This window comes from Pseudophryne corroboree, chromosome 3 (genome assembly GCF_028390025.1).
Source record: "Pseudophryne corroboree isolate aPseCor3 chromosome 3, aPseCor3.hap2, whole genome shotgun sequence".
NCBI classification, from domain to species: domain Eukaryota; kingdom Metazoa; phylum Chordata; class Amphibia; order Anura; family Myobatrachidae; genus Pseudophryne; species Pseudophryne corroboree.
In genome coordinates, this window is record NC_086446.1 from 48907137 (window position 1) to 48931199 (window position 24063).

A 24063-nucleotide genomic window follows, 5' to 3' on the forward strand; every position below is an offset into this window, starting at 1 on the left:
TTTTGTCTCTCCAGCTCTAGCCCCCTTATCTCTTCCTGGCTCCAGCCCCTTTCTGTCTCTCCAGCCCTCTTCCGTGTCACCAGTTCTTTCTGTATCCAAGCTCCAGCCACTTGTTTCTCTCCAGCCCTTTTCTGTCTCTCCAGCGCTCCTCCATGTCACCAGCCCCAGTCCCTTCTGTATCCAAGCTCCAGCCACTTGTTTCTCTTCAGCCCCTTTTGTCACCCCATCCTCCTTGTGTATCGCTAGGCCCTTGTATTTCTTTGTTCCCCTTGTGTCTCTCTAGCTCCAGACCCTTTCTGTCTCTAGCTCCAACCCTCTTTATGTATCTCCTGTTGTAGCCCCTTGTTCCTCTCCAGCCCATTAGTGTCTCTCCAGCTCCAGCCATGCAGTGTCTCTAATGCCATCTTTTGTCTCTGCGACCTCCTTGTGTCTCTCCAATCACTTGTCTCTCCAGCTTCAGCCCCCTCTGTATCTCCACCTCCAGCATCTCTGTATCCAAGCTTCAGCCACTTGTTCCTCTCCACCCCCCCTGTGTCTCTCCATCTCCAGCCCTCTTTTGTCTCTCCATCCTCCTTGTGTCTCACTAGGCCCTTGTGTCTCTTTGTTCCCTTTTTCTGTCTCTCCAGCTCCAGTACCTTTCTGTCTCTCCAGTTCCAGTCCTATCTTTCTCTCCAGCCCCCTTGTATCTCTCCAGCTCCAGCGTTTCTAAAGCCCTTTTTTGTCTCACCTGCCTCCTTGTGTGTCTCAGCCTCTTCTGCTTCTCCAGCTCCCTTCTGTATCTCAGAGCAACAGTTCCCTCCAGCTGGTCTGACTACAAGGGGTGATCATCAGTCGCTGCCATTTGAACTGACTACAGGGAGCAATCATCAATAACCACCAGCTGAGCTGACTATAGGGGGTGATCATCAGTCACTGCTGACTAATGGGTGTCTGGGTGATGACTGTGTCATTCTGTGTGTCAGGTGCCTATAAGGTGTCAGGATATCACTCCGTGCAGGAGGGGGAGTATATAGAGGAACACAGGGGTCTGTACAAGGACGTGATGATGGAGAATCACCGGCCCCTCGCATCACTGGGTAAGAAGAGACAGTCATGTATTGTACAAGGGGAAGCAGGTATGGGGTCCCCTATATACACACATCATCATGTGATAATCACATATATACACTGTACTCAGTCACTGTGTGTCTCCTACAGATTGTCCCAGTAACAGTGATACCCCAGGGAGAAGTCCCCATCCTCTGTATTCCCAGGATTGTACAGCGGAGAATCACAGGATCTCACAGGAGCATCAGGTAGGTTGCGGTCAAAATATGAAAGGGACTGTCGCTGTATGATCTGTAGACCAAACTCCATTTGTATAACCCTATTGCTTAATCTCAATGTTATTAAAGTATTTTCTTTTCAATCCACTAGGGGACACTGGAGTACTCTTGGGATATGGACGGGGCATTAGCAGGGATAGGCACATTTAAATATTTAAATTAGTAACTCTCCTCCCCCTCCATACTCCATCAGTGTTTTTTTGTGCCTCGCCGGGAAGGCACGTGTTGGAGGATTCTCCACACTTTACTTTTCTTTTTTAAACAAGATTTTTCTTTTGCACAATCCCTTCCCAGCTTATTAAGAAGCTTGGGTCCGGGATTGTGGATGCTGCTGACTGCAGCATTGGCTTGTCGGCGCTCAGGAGAGGAGCCCCACCATAGACCAGAATCAGCGTTGACTGATTTCAGCCTAGGGCTGCGAACAAGGAGCTGGACAGCGCTTGCAGGAGAAGCCCCGTCATAGCCTCCACTGTATTCAGGTAAGAGCGACCAGGCAGCTCACACTGCCACCGCTCCTTTGCATTGTCTTGCTGTGGGAGCCTGGCGACCAGCTCATGCTGCCGCTCCGCCAAAGTTTTTGTTACTTTGTAATATGTCGCCCGCTGACCGCCCCCCAGCCCAGACGTGGCCAGCCATGCTGCCACCGCTGGGCACCTGATGCTCCCCGGCTGTCTCACGTAATTAGCTCCCGCTAACCGTTAGCCGCCAGGATCCTCCTCACCACCTTGGACAGCTTCCATGCTGCCGCGGCTCGCCCCTCACTCACTGGCTGCAGACAGCTCTCACTGCTGCTGCTGCTGAAGGGGGGAGATCGCGTGCGGGGGGGGGGGGGTTTACACCTGCAGCAGCACCGCAGCTCATAGGAGGAGTGCCTGGGATGTAGTGAACTAATAGCACAGACTCTCAACCAACAACCTGGGGTTGAGGCTGTGTCTAATGTCATGTTAATTTTAAGCACAGTGATAAGGTCCCTGCTATCAGGCTATTAAGCCTGAAACAAATGCTTATAGGGGATCTGATTGTGTGTGTGTGTGTGTGTGTGTGTGTGTGTATATATATATTACAGTGCAGAATTTGTATATTCACCCTGCACTTGCGTGGGTTTCCTCCAGGTACTCCGGTTTCCTCCCACAATCCAACAATATACTGGTAGGTTAATTGGCTTCCAACAAAAATTAACCCTAGTGTGAATCTGTCTGTGTGTACATGTGATAGGGAATATAGATTGTAAGCTCCACTGGGGCAGGGACTGATGTGAATGGCCAAATATTCTCTGTAAAGCGCTGCGGAATATGGCCCTCATTCCGAGTTGTTCGCTCGCTAGCTGCTTTTAGCAGCAGTGCAAACGCTAGGCCGCCGCCCTCTGGGAGTGTATCTTAGCTTAGCAGAATAGCGAACGAAAGATTAGCAGAACTGCTACTAAATATTTTCTTGCAGTTTCTGAGTAGCTCCAGACCTACTCCTAGATTGCAATCAGCTCGGTCCCTTTAGTTCCTGGTTTGACGTCACAAACACGCCCTGCGTTTGGCCAGCCACTCCCCCGTTTCTCCAGACACTCCCGCGTTTTTCCCTGACACGCCTGCGTTTCTTAGCACACTCCGGGAAAACGCTCAGTTACCACCCAGAAACGCCCCTTTCCTGTCAATCATTCACCGATCAGCAGTGCGACTGAAAAGCGCCGCACGAACACCAGCAAATCTACTAAGTTTTGTGTAAAATAACTTAGCGCATGCGCTCTGCGTACCATGCGCATTTAGCAACAAATCGCAGCATAGCGAAAATCGGCAACGAGCGAACAACTCGGAATGACCACCCATGTGCGCTATACAGTATAAATAACTGGTAATAAATAAATGTAAAAAAAAAAAAAAAATATATATATATATATATATATATATATATATGACATATATAACGAAAGTGTTTATAGATGCATAGGGTATCTAATGATAAGACCCTGACAAAGGGGCTTATATTATGCATAGGGATTTATTGGGGGAGATTCAAATGTTTGAAAAGTCGGTTGGGTGTCTATTAGAAAGGAAAAAACAGACTCCCAACTGACTTTTCAAACATTTGAATCTCCCCCATTGCGTATATATATATATATATATATATATATATATATATACATATATATATATATATATGACAAAAGTGAAAGCACATGGCTGGATGCCATTTTAACACAACTTCCTGGTTCTTCTTGCAGGAAGTTTGGTGTTGGTCCTACAACACACGGCCACTGGAGGGTGCAGGGGTGTTAGTAGGAATTCTGTGAAGCACATATTTAACTGATTTTAGTGTGCACCAGGTGCAGTGCACCTCTGGGTTATACACACTTTAGTTACATTTTTTACTGAGTTGTGGGACTTGTCTTTCACTGTATACTGTTACGCACACCAGTGCTAACAGGAGTATACCGGTGTATGAACAGAGAGGGAAGCGAAGCAAACGAACTCACAGACAGTATAACATAACATACACAGGAGGTGATGGAATAACTAATAAACACAAAGTGAACGGAGAAGCCCAAAGGCTCAGGAATTGGGTGTCTCCCTAGTGTCAGGAATGCTCAGATGGAATAGAGCGGACAATAAAGCGAGGTGTAGTGATTTAACATGTGGAGCACCTGAAATGATGTTGCTAAGAGCAACAGAAAAAACCCCAAAGGGTTACCAACGGGTGTGGGAATAAACTCCTTGGTCAGAGATAGAAATATAGACACAAGGAGAGTATCCACAATCCTAACCCCCACTTGCAGGGCACAGGTTCAGCTTACTGCCACTAAACTGACACCTGGACGCCCTGCACAGTGAGGGAGGATTAAGCAAGCAGGTCTGAGAGTACAGCCGCAAACCTGCTGGGTTCACAGAATAGCAAAAGAACCCCAGCAGGTCAAACAACTGACTCCAATCTTACTACTAGGTCCGGATTGGCAGAATGAAGTACCGAATCCCAAGGCCTATTCGCAGTAAGCAACAAGTAAATACAAAGTCACACAGTACTAGCTAACTCTCTGGAACTGACTAACAAACAAAGATTCAGCAGCATTTGCCTAGCCTGAGAGGATGGTTTATATAGCAGGTGCTGTCCACGCCCCACTCAGACCTCACAGACTGTGAGCACAAAACCAGCGCCGGATTCCCTGCCGTGCACAGAGCCTGTAACCACTACACAGTAAAAACCCGGACCGGAGTATCAGCTGCGCTCAGGTTACTTCGCTAACACTTGCCTCCCGGTTGCCATGGCGACGTGGCAGCACAGAGCAGGAGATCCTAACAGTACCCCCCCTCTGACGAGGGGTCAAAGAACCCCTACCAAAGGGTTTATCGGGGAACTGCGAGAAGAAAGAGCGTATCAGTCTGGGGGCATGAAGATCACAACTGCGCACCCACGACCACTCCTCCGGGCCATACCCCTTCCAGTGCACCAAAAATGACAGCCGACCCCGAACCATCTTGGAGTCAAGAACCCTTTCAACCACAAACTCCCTCTGACCCCGTATCAGAAGAGGAGAAGGTCTTCCACTGGAAGAAGGATTACTAACCGCCAGTTTTAAAAGGGAACAATGAAATGTTTTATTGATACCCAATGAACGGGGCAGATCTAACTGAAATGCCACCGGATTGATAACCCTGGTGATCTTATAAGGGCCGATGAACCGGGGGCCTAACTTATGAGATGGCTGTCTCAACTTCAAATTCTTGGTGGACAACCAGATGAAGTCTCCTAATTTGAAGCTGCAGGGTCTTCTCCGCTTATCAAAAACCCTTTTGGTCACTAATGACACAGACACAAGGGCTTTCTTCACTTTCCTCCAAATACCCCTTAGGACCGAAACAACAGAGGAACCACCAGGCGTGGAATCCAGGGGGTCAAAAGAATTGGCCTTAGGATGATGCCCATACACACAAAGGAAGGGAGAGATCCCTGTAGCAGAGTGAGCCGCGTTGTTATAGGCAAACTCCGCCATGGACAGATGAGCAACCCAGTCAGTATGACACTTGGAGACATAACACCTGAGGAACTGCTCCAAGGACTGGTTCACCCTCTCAGTCTGCCCATTAGACTGTGGATGGTAGCCTGACGACAAGCTCACAGAAATCTGGAGATCAGAACAAAATGCCCTCCAGAATTTGGCCACAAACTGGGATCCACGGTCAGAGACCACATCAAGTGGCAACCCGTGGAGGCGCACAACATGCTGCATAAATAACTCAGACAGGCGTCTGGCCGATGGCAACCCAACCAGTGGAACGAAATTTGCCATCTTCGAAAACCTGTCAACGACAACCCAAATGGCTGTCATCCCCGAGGATTTGGGCAAGTCCACCACAAAATCCATGGAAATGTGGGTCCATGGCTTAGACGGAATAGAGAGTGGATGTAATGGGCCGACAGGAACCCCTCTAGGAGTTTTATTTCGGGCACAAACGTCACATGCCCGAACCCACTGATCCACATCCCTAGCCACCGAGGGCCACCACACCGCCCTAGACAGCAACTCCCGAGTTCTGTCAATACCCGAATGCCCTGCCGACCTCTTGGCATGGAATTCCAGGAACACTCGCTGTCTTAACCTAGGAGGCACAAACAAGAGACCTACCGGAAGGTCTGGAGGAGCCTGCTCCTGTGCTCTAAGGACTAATGACAAGAGGTCCTGGGTAATGCCCACTTTAATGCATGATGGGGACACAATGGGCAATGGCTCCTCGGTGGTCTCTTGAACTGGAGCAAAACTCAGCGAGAGCGCATCAGCCTTGATGTTTTTTGACACAGGGCGATATGTTATCAAAAAATTAAAGCGAGCAAAAAACAAAGCCCATCGTGCCTGCCTGGCATTGAGCCGCTACGCTGACTCTAAATATGCCAGATTCTTATGGTCGGTGAGAATTGAGACCACAAACTTAGCCCCCTCAAGCCAGTGTCTCCACTCCCCGAGTGCATCCTTTATAGCCAACAATTCCCGGTTACCCACATCATAATTCATCTCGGCAGACGAAAATTTACGGGAAAAGTAAGCACAGGGATGAAGGCGATTATCAGACACCCCCATCTGAGAGAGCACTGCCCCAATACCTATCTCAGAGGCATCCACTTCTACCACAAAAGGACGCTCTGGACCTGGGTGTCGCAGCACCTTGGCCGAGACAAATGCCCTTTTGAGACGGGCAAAGGCCGCTTTGGCCTCACAAGACCAGTGAGCAACATCCGCCCCTTTCTTAGTGAGTGCCACCAAGGGGGCCACTATAGACGAAAATCCAGCGATAAACCGTCTATAAAAATTCGCAAAGCCCAGAAAACGCTGAAGCGCCTTCAAACTAGTGGGCTGCACCCAATCCAGGACTGCCTGTACCTTAGAACCCTCCATTTGGAAACCTTCTGAGGAGATAATATACCCTAGAAATGCGATTTGCTGGACTTCAAACTTGCACTTCTCCAGCTTCGCCCCAAGCTGGTGGTCTCTGAGTTTCTGGAGGACTAAGCGTACATGCTTCCGATGTTCCTCCAGGGAATGAGAGAAGATTAGGATGTCATCTAGATAAACAACTAAGAATCTATCCAAATATTCCCTGAGCACATCGTTCATGAATTCCTGGAAGACTGCCGGGGCATTAGAGAGCCCAAAAGGCATCACCAAATATTCATAATGCCCTGAGTGAGTATTAAAGGCAGTCTTCCATTCATCCCCCTCTCTTATTCGGATTAGATTGTAAGCACCGCGTAGGTCAATCTTAGAAAAAATGGTGGCAGTACGAAGCTGGTCAAACAAAACCGAAATGAGAGGCAGTGGGTACGAGTTTTTAATCGTGATACGGTTCAATTCCCTGAAGTCGATGCAGGGTCGCAACGAACCGTCCTTTTTACCCACGAAGAAGAACCCCGACCCAACTGGGGACTGTGAGGGTCTGATAAATCCCTTAGCCAAGTTCTCCTGAATGTACTCTGCCATAGCCTGAGTCTCAGGACGTGACAGGGAGTACAGCCTGCTCTTGGGAAGCTTAGCATCCGGCAACAAATCAATGGCACAGTCATAGGGGCGATGGGGAGGTAGTACCTCCGCAACTTTTTTGGAGAACACATCCGCAAAATCTGCATAACATCCTGGCAATCCTGGCAAACTTAGCTGCGAGAGCCTGACTGGAAGGCTCAAGCAACTCCTGAAACAATCACTACCCCAACTAAGAATCTCCCCAGAGACCCAGTCAAATTGAGGGTTATGGGCCCTTAACCAGGGTAACCCCAAAACCAATGGGGCAAAAGAACAGACAGTCACATAAAAAGACAATTTTTCAGAGTGTGTGGCTCCAATAAACAAAGGAATTTGGCTGGTGCAGGAGGTCATTTTACCCTGGGACAATGGTTCCCCGTTTAACCCACAGATCTCAATCTCTGATGCCAAAGGTACTGAGGGAACAGAGTGTTCCAGGGCGAATTGACGGTCCATGAAAACCCCATCGGCCCCACTGTCAACAAAGGCCTCAGTCTTGACAGTTTGACCGAGGATCTCCAAAGTCACCGGAATGAGAAAAGTATTTTTGGGAAATTCTGACTTCTGGCCTGACAGGATATTTCCCATCACCCTCAGGCCCTGAAGTTTTCCGGTTTTTCTGGGCATGATACTACAACATGACCTTTATTCCCACAGTACAAACACAAACCCTGCTGTCTCCTCCGCGTCTTCTCACACGAGGAGAGGCGGGTAGCCCCAATCTGCATAGGCTCCTCGGAATATTCCTCAGAGTCTGAGGTTCCCTTGGGAAAAAAGGAAACTGCGGTCTCCCTTTCAAGCCTACGCTCTCTCAGCCGTCTATCCACCCGGATAGATAACTGCATGAGCTGATCTAAGCTATCAGGCGAGGGATATTGTACCAGTTGGTCCTTTATCTGGTCAGAAAGGCCCCTTCGGTACTGGTTTCGCAGGGCTGGGTCATTCCACTGGGTATCATGAGCCAACCTCCGAAACTCCGTACTATAAACCTCAGCTGGCCGTCGCCCTTGCTTAAGAACCGTAATCTGAGCCTCGGCTGAAGCCATCTTGTCAGGGTCATCATACAAAATGCCCAGTGCCGTAAAAAAAGCATCAACACTTTTAAGCGACGGACAGTCAGGCTGTAACCCATATGCCCAGACCTGTGGGTCTCCTTGTAGCAAGGAAATCACCATGCCCACCCGCTGAATCTCCGACCCAGAAGACTGGGGCCTAAGCCTGAAATATAGCTTACAGCTCTCCTTGAAACAAAAGAACTGCGAGCGATCTCCAGAAAAACGATCCGGGAGATTTACTTTCGGCTCCTTAACCCCTGAACTTGCCGCTGCTGCTGCGGGAGCTCCGCTAGCGGCCTGCGGGGTGTTCATTTTAATGGACATCTCATTAAATTGTCGAGTCAGGACCTGCACCTGATCGACCACCTGTTGCAAAGTATTTTGAGGGGTATGCTCCATATTCCCACAAAATTTCAACAGGAGAAGGGCTGCTGAATATGTTACGCACACCAGTGCTAACAGGAGTATACCGGTGTATGAACAGAGAGGGAAGCGAAGCAAACGAACTCACAGACAGTATAACATAACATACACAGGAGGTGATGGAATAACTAATAAACACAAAGTGAACGGAGAAGCCCAAAGGCTCAGGAATTGGGTGTCTCCCTAGTGTCAGGAATGCTCAGATGGAATAGAGCGGACAATAAAGCGAGGTGTAGTGATTTAACATGTGGAGCACCTGAAATGATGTTGCTAAGAGCAACAGAAAAAACCCCAAAGGGTTACCAACGGGTGTGGGAATAAACTCCTTGGTCAGAGATAGAAATATAGACACAAGGAGAGTATCCACAATCCTAACCCCCACTGGCAGGGCACAGGTTCAGCTTACTGCCACTAAACTGACACCTGGACGCCCTGCACAGTGAGGGAGGATTAAGCAAGCAGGTCTGAGAGTACAGCCGCAAACCTGCTGGGTTCACAGAATAGCAAAAGAACCCCAGCAGGTCAAACAACTGACTCCAATCTTACTGCTAGGTCCGGATTGGCAGAATGAAGTACCGAATCCCAAGGCCTATTCGCAGTAAGCAACAAGTAAATACAAAGTCACACAGTACTAGCTAACTCTCTGGAACTGACTAACAAACAAAGATTCAGCAGCATTTGCCTAGCCTGAGAGGATGGTTTATATAGCAGGTGCTGTCCACGCCCCACTCAGACCTCACAGACTGTGAGCACAAAACCAGCGCCGGATTCCCTTCCGTTCACAGAGCCTGTCACCACTACACAGTAAAAACCCGGACCGGAGTATCAGCTGCGCTCTGGTTACTTCGCTAACACTTGCCTCCCGGTTGCCATGGCGACGTGGCAGCACAGAGCAGGAGATCCTAACATATACCTGTCTGTGTGCATGATGAGTAAAGCTAATGCAAAATCAAAGAAGCAGCTCGTCTGCGATACCTGTGAGAGTGTGTTACCTGATGGAACTACCACTTACAGTGTCTTGCAAATAAGGGTCCAAATACGAACCTCTATCCTGATCCTCGGGCGATGATGGCAGGTGTGATGTCTGAGTTAAAATCAGAGCTTGCCGCTGCGCGAAAAGATTGTGAGGCTGCTAGGTTTGATTCTAGGTTAATACCATCTGAGCTTCCAGAGTGGGCTCAGGAGATGTCAAGGACTTTGCAGAGTTTACAAAAGTCCAGGTCTAGCTCGATTCTTAAAAGTAGTCATAGTTTGGCTAATTGTTTACCGGTTTCAGCTGTTTTGCAGTCTGACGATTCAATGCCAGACCTTATATCTCAGGAAAAAAAAGAGGAAGGTGAATTGGGCCAGGAGTCAGATAGTGATGGTATTGATAGCCCGGCCATTGATAATCTCATCAGGGCGGTACGCCAGGTTCTAAATTTTACTGAGACCGAGGAACCTCTTTCAAATGATGAAATTTTATTTGCTAAAAAACAGAGGGCAACTGTGTGTTTTCCTTATTCAGATTCTCTTAATAAGCAGTTAACGGAAGCATGGAAAAATCTAGATAAACTGTTTTCTATGCCTAGGCGATTTCTGTTTAACTACCCATTCCCAAAGTCTATGACAACTAAATGGGGAAAATCCACCAACAGTGGATTCCTCAGTTTCAAAACTTTCAAAGAAGTTAACCATTCCAGTCCCCGCTGCAATGACTCTTAAAGACCCGTCAGAGCGTATGCTAGATGCTATGCTAAAGTCAATGTATACAGCAGTAGGGGTGTTGCTTAGACCTGCTTTAGTTTTAGTTTGGGTTAACAAGGCTGTAGTTGCATGGGCAACACAGCTCAAGTTGGGCCTACAACAGGTTCTTCCCTTAGACCAGCTTATACTTCTTGCTGATCACATCTGTGAATCTGCTGAGTATTTAGGTATGGCTTCTATGGACAGGTTAGTTCTCAGCTTTCAGCTTTACTAGTTGCGTCCCGATGGGCGCTTTGGCTGCATTCTTGGCAGGCAGAGGCAGAGTCAAAACGAAGAATAGAAGCGTTGCCTTACACTGGCGATATATTATTTGGTCCTGAATTAGACAAATGGATTTCTCAGGCTACTGGGGGAAATTCTGTTTTCCTGCCATTGCCTGCACCAGTTCCTAAATGGAAATACGCTGGACCAGCGTTCAAATCTTTTAGACCTCAGTCCTTTCGAGACCGTGCGAGAGGAACAACATACAGAGTAGACATGGTAGAGGACGTGTTTTTCAACAAACCCCTAACCGTCAACAGGACACGAAGGCCACTGACAAGCCAGTGGCATGACGGGCTTCCAGCCCATCTTGGATCGTCAGTTGTGGGAGCACGCCTTCAGACGTTTCACTTGGCGTGGTTTCAGACATCCAAAGATGGGTGGATCTGCAATTTAGTGTTCAAAGGTTACAAAATACAGTTCAATTGTCTACCACCAATGCGGTTTTTCAAGACAAGCCTGCCTGTGTCAGGATACAAAAAGGGCGGTACTGCAAACCGCGACTCCCATAGAGTCAGCAGTTTTGATTCAGGTTCCAGTTTACCAACAGGGTCAAGGTTATTATTCCAATCTTTTTGTAGTACCAAAGCCGGACGGCTCGGTCAGATCGATATTGAACCTAAATGGGCTCAATCAGTACTTGACGTACTACAGATTCAAGATGGAATCCCTGTGGTCGGTGATTGCAGGTTTAGAACCACAGGAATTCATGATTTCGCTGGATCTCAAGGATGAGTACTTACACATTCCAATTTGGCCACCGCATCAGGCGTACTTAAGGTTTGCAGTACAACAAAACATTATCAATTTCAGGTGCTATCGTTTAGCCTCTCATCAGTGCCTTGGGTATTCACAAAGGTGATGGCTGTGATGATACCTCATCTCAGATCCCTGGGAGTGATAATAGTTCCTACTTAGATGACATTCTCATCAAGGCTCCGTCTCAACAAATACTCCTTCAACATGCCTTACTAACGTACAATGTACTAGTTCAGCACGGTAGGATTGTCAACTTCAGGAAATCGAGCCTGGTTCCGTGTCAAAGGATTCAATTCCTAGGAATGATTCTGGATACGATGGATCAACGAATTTACCTGCCAGAACAGAAAGCACAAAGTATTCGTCATCTAGTGCAGTTAGTGCTTAAACCACGGACAGTCTCTTTGCACTTGTGCATTCGAATTTTAGGAAAGATGGTGGAGTCTATCGAAGCACTCCAGTTCAGAATATTTTACTCACGTCCGTTTCAGCTAGATCTTCTAGCACAGTGGTCAGGCTCTCATCTCCAAATTCATCAGATGGTGCGGTTGTCTCCAAGGGCCAGAGTATCACTACTCTGGTGGCTCCACATACACAATCTCACCGCAGGAAAAAGATTCAAAATCTGGTATTGGATAATACTGACGACCGTCGCAAGTCTCAGAGGTTGGGGAGCAGTGGTCCTACATCGTCAATTTCAGGGTCTCTGGTCAGACCGAGAAAGATTACTGTCAATAAATCTCCTGGAACTCAAGGCAATCTACAACGCTCTGCGTCAGGCAGTACAAATACTCCAGTCTCAGACTGTTCAGGTTTAGTCAGACAATGCGATGGCAGTTGCATACATTATCAAACAAGGAGGGTCTCGAAGTCGCATGGCCATGCGAGAAGTTGCTCAATTCCTGAATTGGTCCGAGCTCAGTAAATAAAACAAAAAACACTGAGGTATCTTGGGAGTATGGAGGGAGTGGAGGGTTACTAATTTAAATATTTAAGTGTGCCTATCCCTGCTTATGCCCCGTAGATATCCCAAGAGTACTCCAGTGCCCGCTGTGGATTCAAAGAAAAGGATTTATCTGGTAAGTACCAAAATCCTCTTTTTTTCTATTGCTTTGTGGGTCATATAGGGTGAAGATTTGACTAAAATGAAGGCAGAACATATAGAAGAAGAGACATATGTGACTGATATGAAGGCAGAAGATACAGATGGAGAAGAAGAGACGTATGTGACTGATGTGAAGGCAGAAGATACAGATGGAGAAGAAGAGACGTATGTGACTGATATGAAGGCAGAAGATATAGAGGGAGAAGAGACGTATGTGACTGATATGAAGGCAGAAGATATAGAGGGAGAAGAAGAGACGTATGTGACTGATATGAAGGCAGAAGATATAGAGGGAGAAGAAGAGACGTATGTGACTGATATGAAGGCAGAAGATACAGAGGGAGAAGAAGAGACGTATGTGACTGATATGAAGGCAGAAGATATAGAGGGAGAAGAAGAGACGTATGTGACTGATATGAAGGTAGAAGATATAGAGGGAGAAGAAGAGACGTATGTGACTGATATGAAGGCAGAAGATATAAAGGGAGGAGAAGAGACGTATGTGACTGATATGAAGGCAGAAGCTATAGAGGGAGAAGAAGAGACGTATGTGACTGATATGAAGGCAGAAGATACAGATGGAGAAGAAGAGACGTATGTGACTGATATGAAGGCAGAAGATACAGATGGAGAAGAAGAGACGTATGTGACTGATATGAAGTTAGAAGATATAAAGGAGGAAGAAGAGATGCACATGAGGGGTGATCAGCAGTGTAAGGAGGAGGAAATCCCTACAGATATCAGCACAGGTGAGTAATAATCACTTTATTGCAGAACAGAGTCACATATTTTCCTTGCTCAGTCACTGCAGCAATCTCCTATCCTGCACCCTCCTCTGTCAGTAAACATAGAACTGTATGGCCCATCTAGTCTGCCCATGTATATGCACACACTCAAACACTATGGATAATTTTTATCAGGAGCCAATTAACGTACCAGTAAATTTTTGGGTTGCGGAAGGAAACTGGAATACACGGCGGAAACCCACACAAGCAAGGGGAGAATATGCAAACTACACACAGTTAGGGCTATGGTGGGAACTGAACCCATGACCTCAGTGCTGTGAGGCAGTAATGCTAACCATTACACCATACATACATACTAATGAGGGAAATGTATCTACCTAGTGGGGGTGTTAGGAGTCATCAGTCCCTATTATTCTCTTGCTCTTCCCTCACATCATGTCACTGTGTTACCAGCCCAGAGATCTGACTAGTCTCCTCCCCACACTCTCTGGTGTACCGTCATACATCAGGAGCCATCAGCCCCTATTATACTCCTGCTCTCCCCCTCACATCATGTCACTGTGTGTTACCAGCCCAGAGATCTGACCAGTCTCCTCCCCACACTCTCTGGTGTATCTCATACATCAGGAGCCATCAGCCCCTATTATACTCCTGCTCTCCCCTCACATCATGTCACTGTGTGTTACCAGCCCAGAGATCTGACCAGTCTCCTCACACTCTCTGGTGTATCTCATACATCAGGAGTCACCAGCCCCTATTATACTCCTGCTCTCCCCCTCACATCATGTCACTGTGTGTTACCAGCCCAGAGATCTGACCAGTCTTTTCCCCACAATCTCTGGTGTATCTCATACATCAGGAGCCATTAGCCGCTGTTATACTCCTGCTCTCCCCCTCACATCATGTCACTGTGTGTTACCAGCCCAGAGATCTGACCAGTCTCCTCCCCACACTCTCTGGTGTATCTCATACATCAGGAGCCATCAGCCCCTATTATACTCCTGCTCTCCCCCTCACATCATGTCACTGTGTGTTACCATCCTAGAGATCTGACCAGTCTCCTCCCCACACTCTCTGGTGTATCTCATACATCAGGAGCCAACAGCCCCTATTATACTCATGCTCTCCCCCTCACATCATGTTACTGTGTGTCACCAAGCCAGAGATCTGACCTGTTTCTTCCCCACACTTTCTGGTGTACCTCATACATCAGGAGCCATCAGGAGCTGTTATACTCCTGCTCTCCCCCTCACATCATGTCACTGTGTGTTACCAGCCTAGAGATCTGACCAGTCTCCTCCCCACACTCTCTGGTGTATCTCATACATCAGGAGCCATCAGCCCCTATTATACTCCTGTTCTCCCCCTCACATCATGTCACTATGTGTTACCAGCCCAGAGATCTGACCAGTCTCCTCCCCACACTCTTTGGTGTATCTCAGACATCAGACCCTATTATACTCTTGCTCTCCCCTCACATCATGTCACTGTGTGTTACCAGCCCAGAGATCTGACCACTCTCCTCCCCACACTCTTTGGTGTATCTCAGACATCAGACCCTATTATACTCTTGCTCTCCCCTCACATCATGTCACTGTGTGTTACCAGCCCAGAGATCTGACCAGTCTCCTCCCCACACTCTCTGGTGTATCTCATACATCAGGAGCCATCAGCCTCTATTATACTCCTGTTCTCCCCCTCACATCATGTCACTGTGTGTTACCAGCCCAGAGATCTGACCAGTCTCCTCCCCACACTCTCTGGTGTATCTCTTACATCAGGAGCCATCAGCCCCTATTATACTCCAGCTCCTCCCCTCACATCATGTCACTGTGTGTTACCAGCCCAGAGATCTGACCAGTCTCCTCCCCACACTCTCTGGTGTATCTCATACATCAGGAGCCATCAGCCTCTATTATACTCCTGCTCTCCCCCTCACATCATGTCACTGTGTGTTACCAGCCCAGAGATCTGACCTGTCTCCTCCCCACACTCTTTGGTGTATCTCATACATCAGGAGCCATCAGCCTCTATTATACTCCTGCTTTCCCCCTCACATCATGTCACCTTGTGTTACCAGCCCAGAGATCTGACCAGTCAGCAGCTGGCATTCATCGCAAACTTGTCGAGGTGTACAGTGATAACGTTATGTCATGGAAACAGGTTTGGGATTGGTGCACTGGTATTGATAATGGCCGTCAGACGTTCAAGATGAGCAGCGATCCAGACTGCCAAGCACTCCCACCACAGATGACAAGTTGTGCCGCATTGAAGGTCTGATTCAGGAGAACACACATTCGAGTTAGTGAAATTGCTGATGAACTGAACATCTCAGTGGGTGGTGTACATAGCATTGTTCATGAGCAACTGGGGTGCAGGCTCTTGACTTCTTCTATGCTGGAGTAGACGCCTTGGTGTACCATTGGAACAAATGCTTAGACAAGTATGGGGACTATGTGGAAGAATCTGTACCAAGGCTATGCTAATAATTAGACGTATATGTACGAGTTGAATAAATGTACACAATGAGAGGTCCTGTTACCTTATTTATTGAACCACTTCGTATATCTTGCCATACCAAAGTTTATTGGCTTAATACAGGCCCATGACAGCAGTTTAGAAGGGTCCAGTATGTAATCTCGATGGACGGGATGCCGGTGGTCAGAATACCGGCAGCAGCTCAAAAAGCACCCTAACCCTTGTGGGTGCCTAACCCTCTCCGGTGGCGCCTAACCCTCCCTTCCCTGCTGCCTAATCCTAAGCCTCCCTGCTAGGTGCCTAACTCTAACCTCCACTTCTAACTGCCTAAACCTAACCATCCCTGCCCGGTACCTAACCCTAACCTTCCCGTCCCTGCATCGTAACCCCCCTTCTAATGCCCAAACCTACCCCCACACGGCAGGACGCGAGTGCTTCCTTCTGGAATAACGATCGGGATTATTGGGAAACGACAGGGTTTTGCCGTCGGTTCGGATTCCTGTGTCGGTAGTTCGACCGCCAGGATCCTGTTCAGCAGCATTTTCACTGCATCCCGTTTAAAAGCACATGAAGCAAATCCCCAGACCTTTAGTTAGGTTGTAGTCATATTAGTCTTTTATAATAGATTATGCTTAGTTAGGCCATATAGAGTATGTTAGTTATGCTATACGGGACCACAGGGAGAATGCGAAGACTTTTAGTGCCCAGAAGTCCCACTTCTTTTCTTTAACACTCCACCACCTTCTGAGGAAGCTACTGAAAGAAGGTGGAGAAACGCATTAAGAACCCTATCGAAGACCACAGCCAGACCTGTAGGTATACTGAATTTTCTTAAAACCTTATTGAACTGCTTAAACTATTGGGGCACTAACAACTATACTGTAAGTACCGGAGTGTTGTATTAATCTCCAATGCACAGTCCTGTCCATTGCAGTCGAGATGCACAGACAGCTATTTTCCCCTACCAGATGTGCACAATAATTATGTATCTGTTCCTTATATACTGCAGAGACTGGAAAAGTATACTGATACCCTGCGATGAGTTGGGTTAGGGCTCTTGGATCATTGCAAGGACAAATTGCTGAAAGATTAATGCTGCTATAATAAAAGTCAAGACACACAATGCATCGCAGCTTGCTGTGTATGGGCTTCGTAGCTGCAGACTGGTCAGAGTGTCCATGCGGACACCTGTCCGTTGCTAAAAGCTCCAACAATGGCCATGTGAGTGTCAGAATGACTGTGGAGCAATGAAAGAAGATGGCCTGGTCCGATGAATCAAGTTTTTGTTTTTTTTACATCATGTGGTCGAGTCGGAAGAGGCAGTGTGATATTCTGGGCAATGTTCTGCTGGGAAATCTTTGGTCCTGGCATTTATGTAAATGTTACTTTGACATGTACCACCTACCAAAACATTGTTGAAGACCATGTACACCCCTCCATAGCAACGTTATTCCTTGATGGCAATGGCCTCTTTCGGCAGCATAATACGCCCTTCCACATAACCTATAACAGAGATCTAGGTGTTGACTTGGCCTTCAAGTTCCACAGATCGCAATCAGATCGATCATCTGTGGGATGTGTTGGAAAAACAAGTCCCAGCCATGGAGGCCCCACCTCTCAGTTTACAGGACTTAGAAGATCTGCTGCTATCGTGTTTGTTCCAGATACCACAGGACACCTTCAGAGGTCTTGTGGAGTCCATGCCTCATTGGGTCAGATCTGTTTTGGTGGCACGAGGGGGACCTACACACTATTAGGCAGGTGGTTTTAATGTTATGGCTGTGTATATACAGTACGTAGTATGTTTTAATTTGTATAAGAACATAAAGGCAAAGTATGCAAAGACTAATGGAGAGTATTACTCTTGAAGTAATAAAGGACGTGACCTGACAGATTTTGAACTTGGAATAAATGTTGGCGCTTGCAGCAGCTGTGTGTTGGTAACGCGGCTGTGCTGGTGGATTGTCTGAGGACAGCAGTTGTTTAAGTGCACACAGGGAAGACCAGCATGCAAGAAACTGGGTCTCTGTACACAAAACCAAAAACCAGAGGTATATAATGCAGTATTTAATAGTTATAATAAATTATGTAGAAATAGCATTAAGCAATTGAACACATGGACAGAACAGTCATGAATTTATGGTTTAATAAAACCAATCGCAGGCCTCAGTAATGCACATGGATTCTTTGAGGTAAGTAGTTGCTTAGTAGGTCCAAATAATTATCCAGGATATAAATAATGCTGTTGTTGTAAAGCGCAGTCAGTAATCTTGGTCAAATGTCCATTAGGCATTCTATATATTAATAGCAGAAGGATGACTTTTATGAGTGACATATTTCTAGGATGCTGTTGTCTGAGCAGGGAACGTCATATACCAAATTAATGGTCCATAGATTTGCAGAAACATAATAGCATTGTAATTTGGAGTTATGTTGCAAAACGTCTGCCTGCCATTTACAATGCTTCACTATTGTGCTCTGGAAAATGTGACAGTTGGTGAACTATCCCTGTGTACTTGCTGGGTGACCTGGAATATGTGACCTGCTGGGTGGTCTGGAAACTGTGACAGTTATTTGCAGCCACACACTAAGCAGAGATTTTACCAATTTAGGCTCCTAAGGGGGTAAAAAGGGGTAAAATGTTTTGCCCAGCATGCCTTTGCCCTGTTGAAACTGGGAACATCAGCGAGTATACTTTATAAAAGGTGAGAAATTAATGGGACAAAAGGGGAAGGTGCACTTTATATTAACTATCCAAATAGGGTAATACCCAGGATGTTGATATATTGGACACAGATCAAAGGCAGTATATAGTGATCTCGTGATTACTTCATCGATATTGTTGAGAGAACAAGCTGGGTTGACGGCAAGAAAACGTGAGGAATCAGATAATAGAATTCAGTTCAATGGATTCATTGAGACCATCTGGGTTTAACGAATTAATCTTAAAAATCCAGAAGACCTCCTGATGGCATAGATTTTTGTAATGTTTATCCACTAACTGGCACATATACTGGAACTGTTGACCTTGTTGTACCTTGTCATCTATCTACTGGCTGCAAAGTCCATCATGCAATACCATCAGGGAGGCGTCTGATTGGCTCCAAATTTATTCTGCAGCAGGACAATAACCCCAATCATGCATTCAAAGTCATTAAGAACTATCTTCAGCGTAAAGAAGAAAAAGGAGTCCTGGATGTGATGATCTGGCACCCACAGAGCCCTGATCTCAACATACTCGAGTCTGTCTGGAATTACATGAAGGGACAGAAGGATATGAACAAGCCTACATCCATAGAAGATCTGTGGTTAGTTCCCCAAGATATTTGGAACAACGTCCCTGCTGGGTTCCTTCAAAAGCTGCGTACAAGTGTACCTAGTAGAATTGATGCTGTTTTGAAGGCAAAGGGTGGTCCTCTTCTGTTCCTTCACTTTGCATTTTGTTAATTGATCAAAATAAACCATTACCACTTCCATTTTTTAAAGTATTCTGACTTTGCCACATTTTTTCCAAATCTGCCTAAAACCTTTGCACAGTACTGTACATCCTGGATATTTGGACCTACAGTATCAAACAACTGCTTACTTCAAAGGGTCCATGTGCATTACGACTGTTCTGTACATGTGTTTTATTGCGTATTGCTATTTCTGCATATTGTAATATTATTACTAATTATTGTATTATATCTGCTAAGCCACATTGCAAATGTACATTTTTAATTTTAGATAATGTGTGCATTGACGCTCGTACAAATCAGGCTGTTCTCCTTTTGTGTGTAAGAAACTGGGTAGTTAAGAGCTGGTCGGTTGGTACTTTAGCACCATTTATCACTCTCCAAGTCTTGATAAATCTGGGCCTTAGGCTGATATTCCCACAAAACATACTGATTGTAGATGCCATACCTAGAAGTATTCAAGCCGTATTAAAGGCTTTTGCCATTAATATGGCTTCAACTGAGTGTGGCCCAACAATATACTAACCCAGTGATCCTAGTCATTTGCCCACTCAGTGTATAACTGTGCGACTAACACTTTGCGGTCTGTAATCCTAATGTAAATATCTTTAATGGATGTAATTCATCATACGTGGTTATACTGTCTACTAGATTACTTTTATACATACCCCCAATCCAGTGAGATTAATATGGTCGTATACAAGTACAAATAATTATTCCTTTTTGGCTAAAGCTATAAGAAGGAGCGAGAAGAGCTCACAGAGCCGAACATAGATACAGAAGGGCTAATTACTAGCACTGGTTAGCTGCGTTACTGAGTAATGGCCTATCAGCCCTACACTGTAGCCCAGCGGTGGCCAACCAGTGGCTCTTGAGCCGCATGTGGCTCTTTCTTTCTTTAAATGTGGCTCCCGACACTCAGTCACCTGACCACAACATCCGCTAACCATTGCACTCCAGAAAGACATGCAGAAGCACTACGAGGGCTGTGGACTGAGGGAGCCAGATACTAGAGATAAACTACCCACCGTCAAACAGAGGATTCTTAACCCCCTTTCACATCGCCAATGCAGGATCCCACCCGGGAATTAGAAACAGTCCTTCCCGAGTGGGATCCAGCATTGGACCCTAACAGGTGGCTTCCCGACCTGGCAATTTGCTGGGTTGGTTACCATAGCTGTAGGGGGTGGGGGGCGGCAGCGAGGGTGGAGAAGGCGCTGGGAGATGAGCTCATCTCCGCGCCGCCTCTCCCTATGTAGTAAACGGGTCCTGGGTCGCATTGACCCGGAAACCGTTTACGCTGCCACAGGACCCGGTATCCAACCCAGGAATAACACTGCTTATAACCTGGGTTGAATTACCGGGTCAGGCGACCCAGGAATTCGACCATGGCCCATTCACACCGCACACCAACCCGTGTCCACCTGGCAATATGCCGGGTCGATACCGGGATATTTGTGCGGTGTGAAAGGGGTAATAAGGAGCTGCTACAATGGCATGAGGTGGGGGGAGCTCTGAAGTGACACATGAGGGTTCTAGCAGGAGTGACATGTAGGGGAGCTGACTGGAGTGACACATGGGAGAGCTGAAGTGTACTATGTGAATCGTCTCATTATATTTTATGTGGTTCTTGCTTTTTCAATTATTTTATGTGGAAGTGACTTCCTCAATGTATTTTATGTTGGATCTGGCTTTAAAAATTAATTTTATGTGGATCTGGCTTTTTCAATGTATTTTACACCAGGGGCGGTGCCTAGCAGGCACAAGGCCACGCCCCATTTTTGCATGCTTGCCTTCGGCTCTTTGACGTACCTAACAAGATTTTTTGGCTCCTTGACGCTGACTGGTTGGCCACCCCTGCTGTAGCCAATGCTGATCGATATACACTCACAAATAATAGTGACTGTAAACATAGAGAAAACAGCTGCTCATAGACAGTCACCTTATCCAGTGACCATATTAACACTACCGCTGTAATTATATGGGTGATTAATTACTAATTTCCACAGAAATCACTTTAGTCCCTTGGTGACAATACACATCATTTTAATGACTTTTTCTGTATGGTCACTCATTCTTACTATTTTTTAAATATCTTTCACAGCTTATTAGCACCTATACACATAAAGATCTGTAAGCATTATAATAAAATGTACTTTTAAATACTGTACTTATACTTGTTTTGCTTTGGGTGGACTGGAGTGTCTCATATAAGCTGTTACACGTTTTATGGGCAATCACTGATAATTCTCTATATTGTATTCCCAGTAGATGGATGTAACAGAAGAAATATATGGAAGGAACGTCTCCCTTTATCTCGGGACTGTAAAATAGAAGATAACATTACAAGAGATTCTCCAGTAGAGATCCCTATTACCTCAATTATGCATCCAGATCTTCACAGTACAGATTTGTCATCTGATCCCACTTATCATGAGGAATGTTCTGATAGAGTAGATACCAGATGCTTTACACAGGACACAAAGCTTATAACCCATCAGCCATCTAAGACATTTCAATGTTCTGAGTGTGGGAAATGTTTTACATTCAAATCATATCTTGTTGCGCATGAGAGAAGTCACACAGGTGAGAAGCCATTTCCATGTTCTGAGTGTGGGAAATGTTTTACACGGAAATCATATCTAATTACCCATGAGAGAGGTCACACAGGTGAGAGGCCATTTCCATGCTCTGAGTGCGGAAAATGTTTTACACAAAAATCACATCTTGTCCTGCATGAGAAAAGTCACACAGGGGAGAAGCCATTTCCATGTTCTGAGTGTGGTAAATGTTTTAGACAGAAATCATCTCTTGTTATACATGAGCGAAGTCACACAGGTGTGAAGCCATATTCCTGTTCTGAGTGTGGGAAATGTTTTACACAGCAAACACTTCTTGTTATACATCAGAGAAGTCATACAGGTGCAAAGCCATTTCCATGTTCTGAGTGTGGGAAATGTTTTACACAGAAATCAAATCTTGCCATACATCACAGAAGTCACACAGGTGTGAATCCATTTTCCTGTTCTAAGTGTGGGAAATGTTTTACACAGAAATCGTCTCTTGTAATACATGAGAGAGATCACACAGGTGAGAGACCATTTTCATGTTCTTTGTGTGGGAAATGTTTTAAGCAGAGATCACATTTTGTTCTACATCAGAGAACTCACACAGGAGAGAAAATATGTTCATGTTCTGAGTGTGGGAAATGTTTTACACAGAAATCGGAACTTATTATACATCAGAGACATCACACTGGTGAGAAGCCATTTCCATGTTCTGAGTGTGGGAAATGTTTTACACGGAAAAAACTTCTTATTATACATGAGAAAAATCACACAGGTACAAAGCCATATTTATGTTCGGAGTGTGGAAAATGTTTTACACAGAGATCAAAACTTATTATACATCAGAGATGTCACACTGATGAGAAGCCATTTCGATGTTCTGAGTGTGGAAAAGGTTTTGCACAGAAATCAAAACTTGTTATACATCAGAGACGTCACACTGATGAGAAGCCATATTTATGTTCTGAGTGTGGGAAATGTTTTACACAGAAATCTCATCTTGTTACACATCAGAGAAGTCACACAGGTGAGAGGCCATTTTCCTGTTCTAAATGTGGAAAATGTTTTACACAGAAATCAGTTCTTGTAACGCATGAGAGAACTCACACAGGTGAGAAGCCATTTTCATGCTCTGTGTGTGGGAAATGTTTTACACAAAAATCAGATCTTGTTAAACACCAGAGAATACACACAGGCGAAAAGCCATTTCCATGTTCTGAGTGTGGGAAATGTTTTACACAGAATTCAGATCTTGTTAAACATCAGAGAAGTCACACAGGTGAAAAGCCATTTCCATGTTCTGAGTGTGGGAAATGTTTTACACGTAGAGCATCCGTCATTATACATCAGAGAAGTCACATAGGTGAGAAACCAATTTCATGTTCTGATTGATCAGATCTTGGTAAACATGACATTATTCATACACATTTTCACAGGTGAAACGTGTGTATGCAGGGAAAAGTTTTTTGTCGGAAAGAAATTTATTATAGGCAAGAGTGTAGAGGGCATGAACAGTCCCAAGGGTGTTAAGGAAGCATAAAGTCCCCGCCCATCCATATGATGTGACACCTGACAGATATGTTCCTCCCAACCCCCTCCTCATCAGCAGTGGCCAGTGATATACCAGAAGGATACCAGGTGCCAGAGAAACATGTGACCGTAAATGACATAGGTTTGTTTTCTGAAAATGTAAAGACTGACAAACACAGAAATTGGTCAGCGGCGCCACCATCAGGACACTACAAGTGTGAGAAATAAGGACTGTGCTATATGTGGGTGTTCCAGGAGCTCTGGGTGGAGTCCCAATGTGTGTCTATTTGTATGTCTATAGACAGACAGCGCTCCCCATCTCTCTACTATGCCGATCTGAGTGGTTTAACTTTAAAACTTTGTGCTGGATATATACTGAGATTGTCATAAATGCTACATTGTCATATGTTGCCTTTTGTATCACTTAATATTTGTTAGTATTGGGATGTCACAAATGTTCTTGCCATAGAACTGTCTCTAGTGTCTGTTATAGTGCTAATAAAGGGATGTGTGTGACATCACTGGAGGAGCTATGATGTAATAGCAGGCATGGCTGATTCCAGCAGGAAACCTAATGGAGAACAGACAGTTAATGGGTCTCATTCAGACTGGATCGCT

At 45.8% G+C, this 24063-nt stretch overlaps 1 protein-coding gene across 3 annotated transcripts in view; it reads left to right on the forward strand.

Annotated features, from left to right (window-relative positions):
• The window catches only part of LOC135054695 (zinc finger protein 271-like), a 28500-nt gene extending 4649 nt beyond the window's left edge, over positions 1-23851 (forward strand). Inside the window, exons 2-5 of one of the 3 annotated variants that reach the window (XM_063957966.1) lie at positions 963-1076; positions 1198-1295; positions 12692-13418; positions 21620-23851. In XM_063957966.1, coding sequence (XP_063814036.1) covers positions 1043-1076; positions 1198-1295; positions 12692-13418; positions 21620-23307 — 2547 coding nt within the window. In that variant the 5' untranslated portion in view covers positions 963-1042 and the 3' untranslated portion in view covers positions 23308-23851. Of the gene's footprint in view, positions 1-962; positions 1077-1197; positions 1296-12691; positions 13419-21616 lie in introns of all 3 variants that reach the window. The other 2 variants (XM_063957964.1, XM_063957967.1) reach the window with 2 other exon arrangements.
• Positions 23852-24063: the final 212 nt, after the last annotated feature.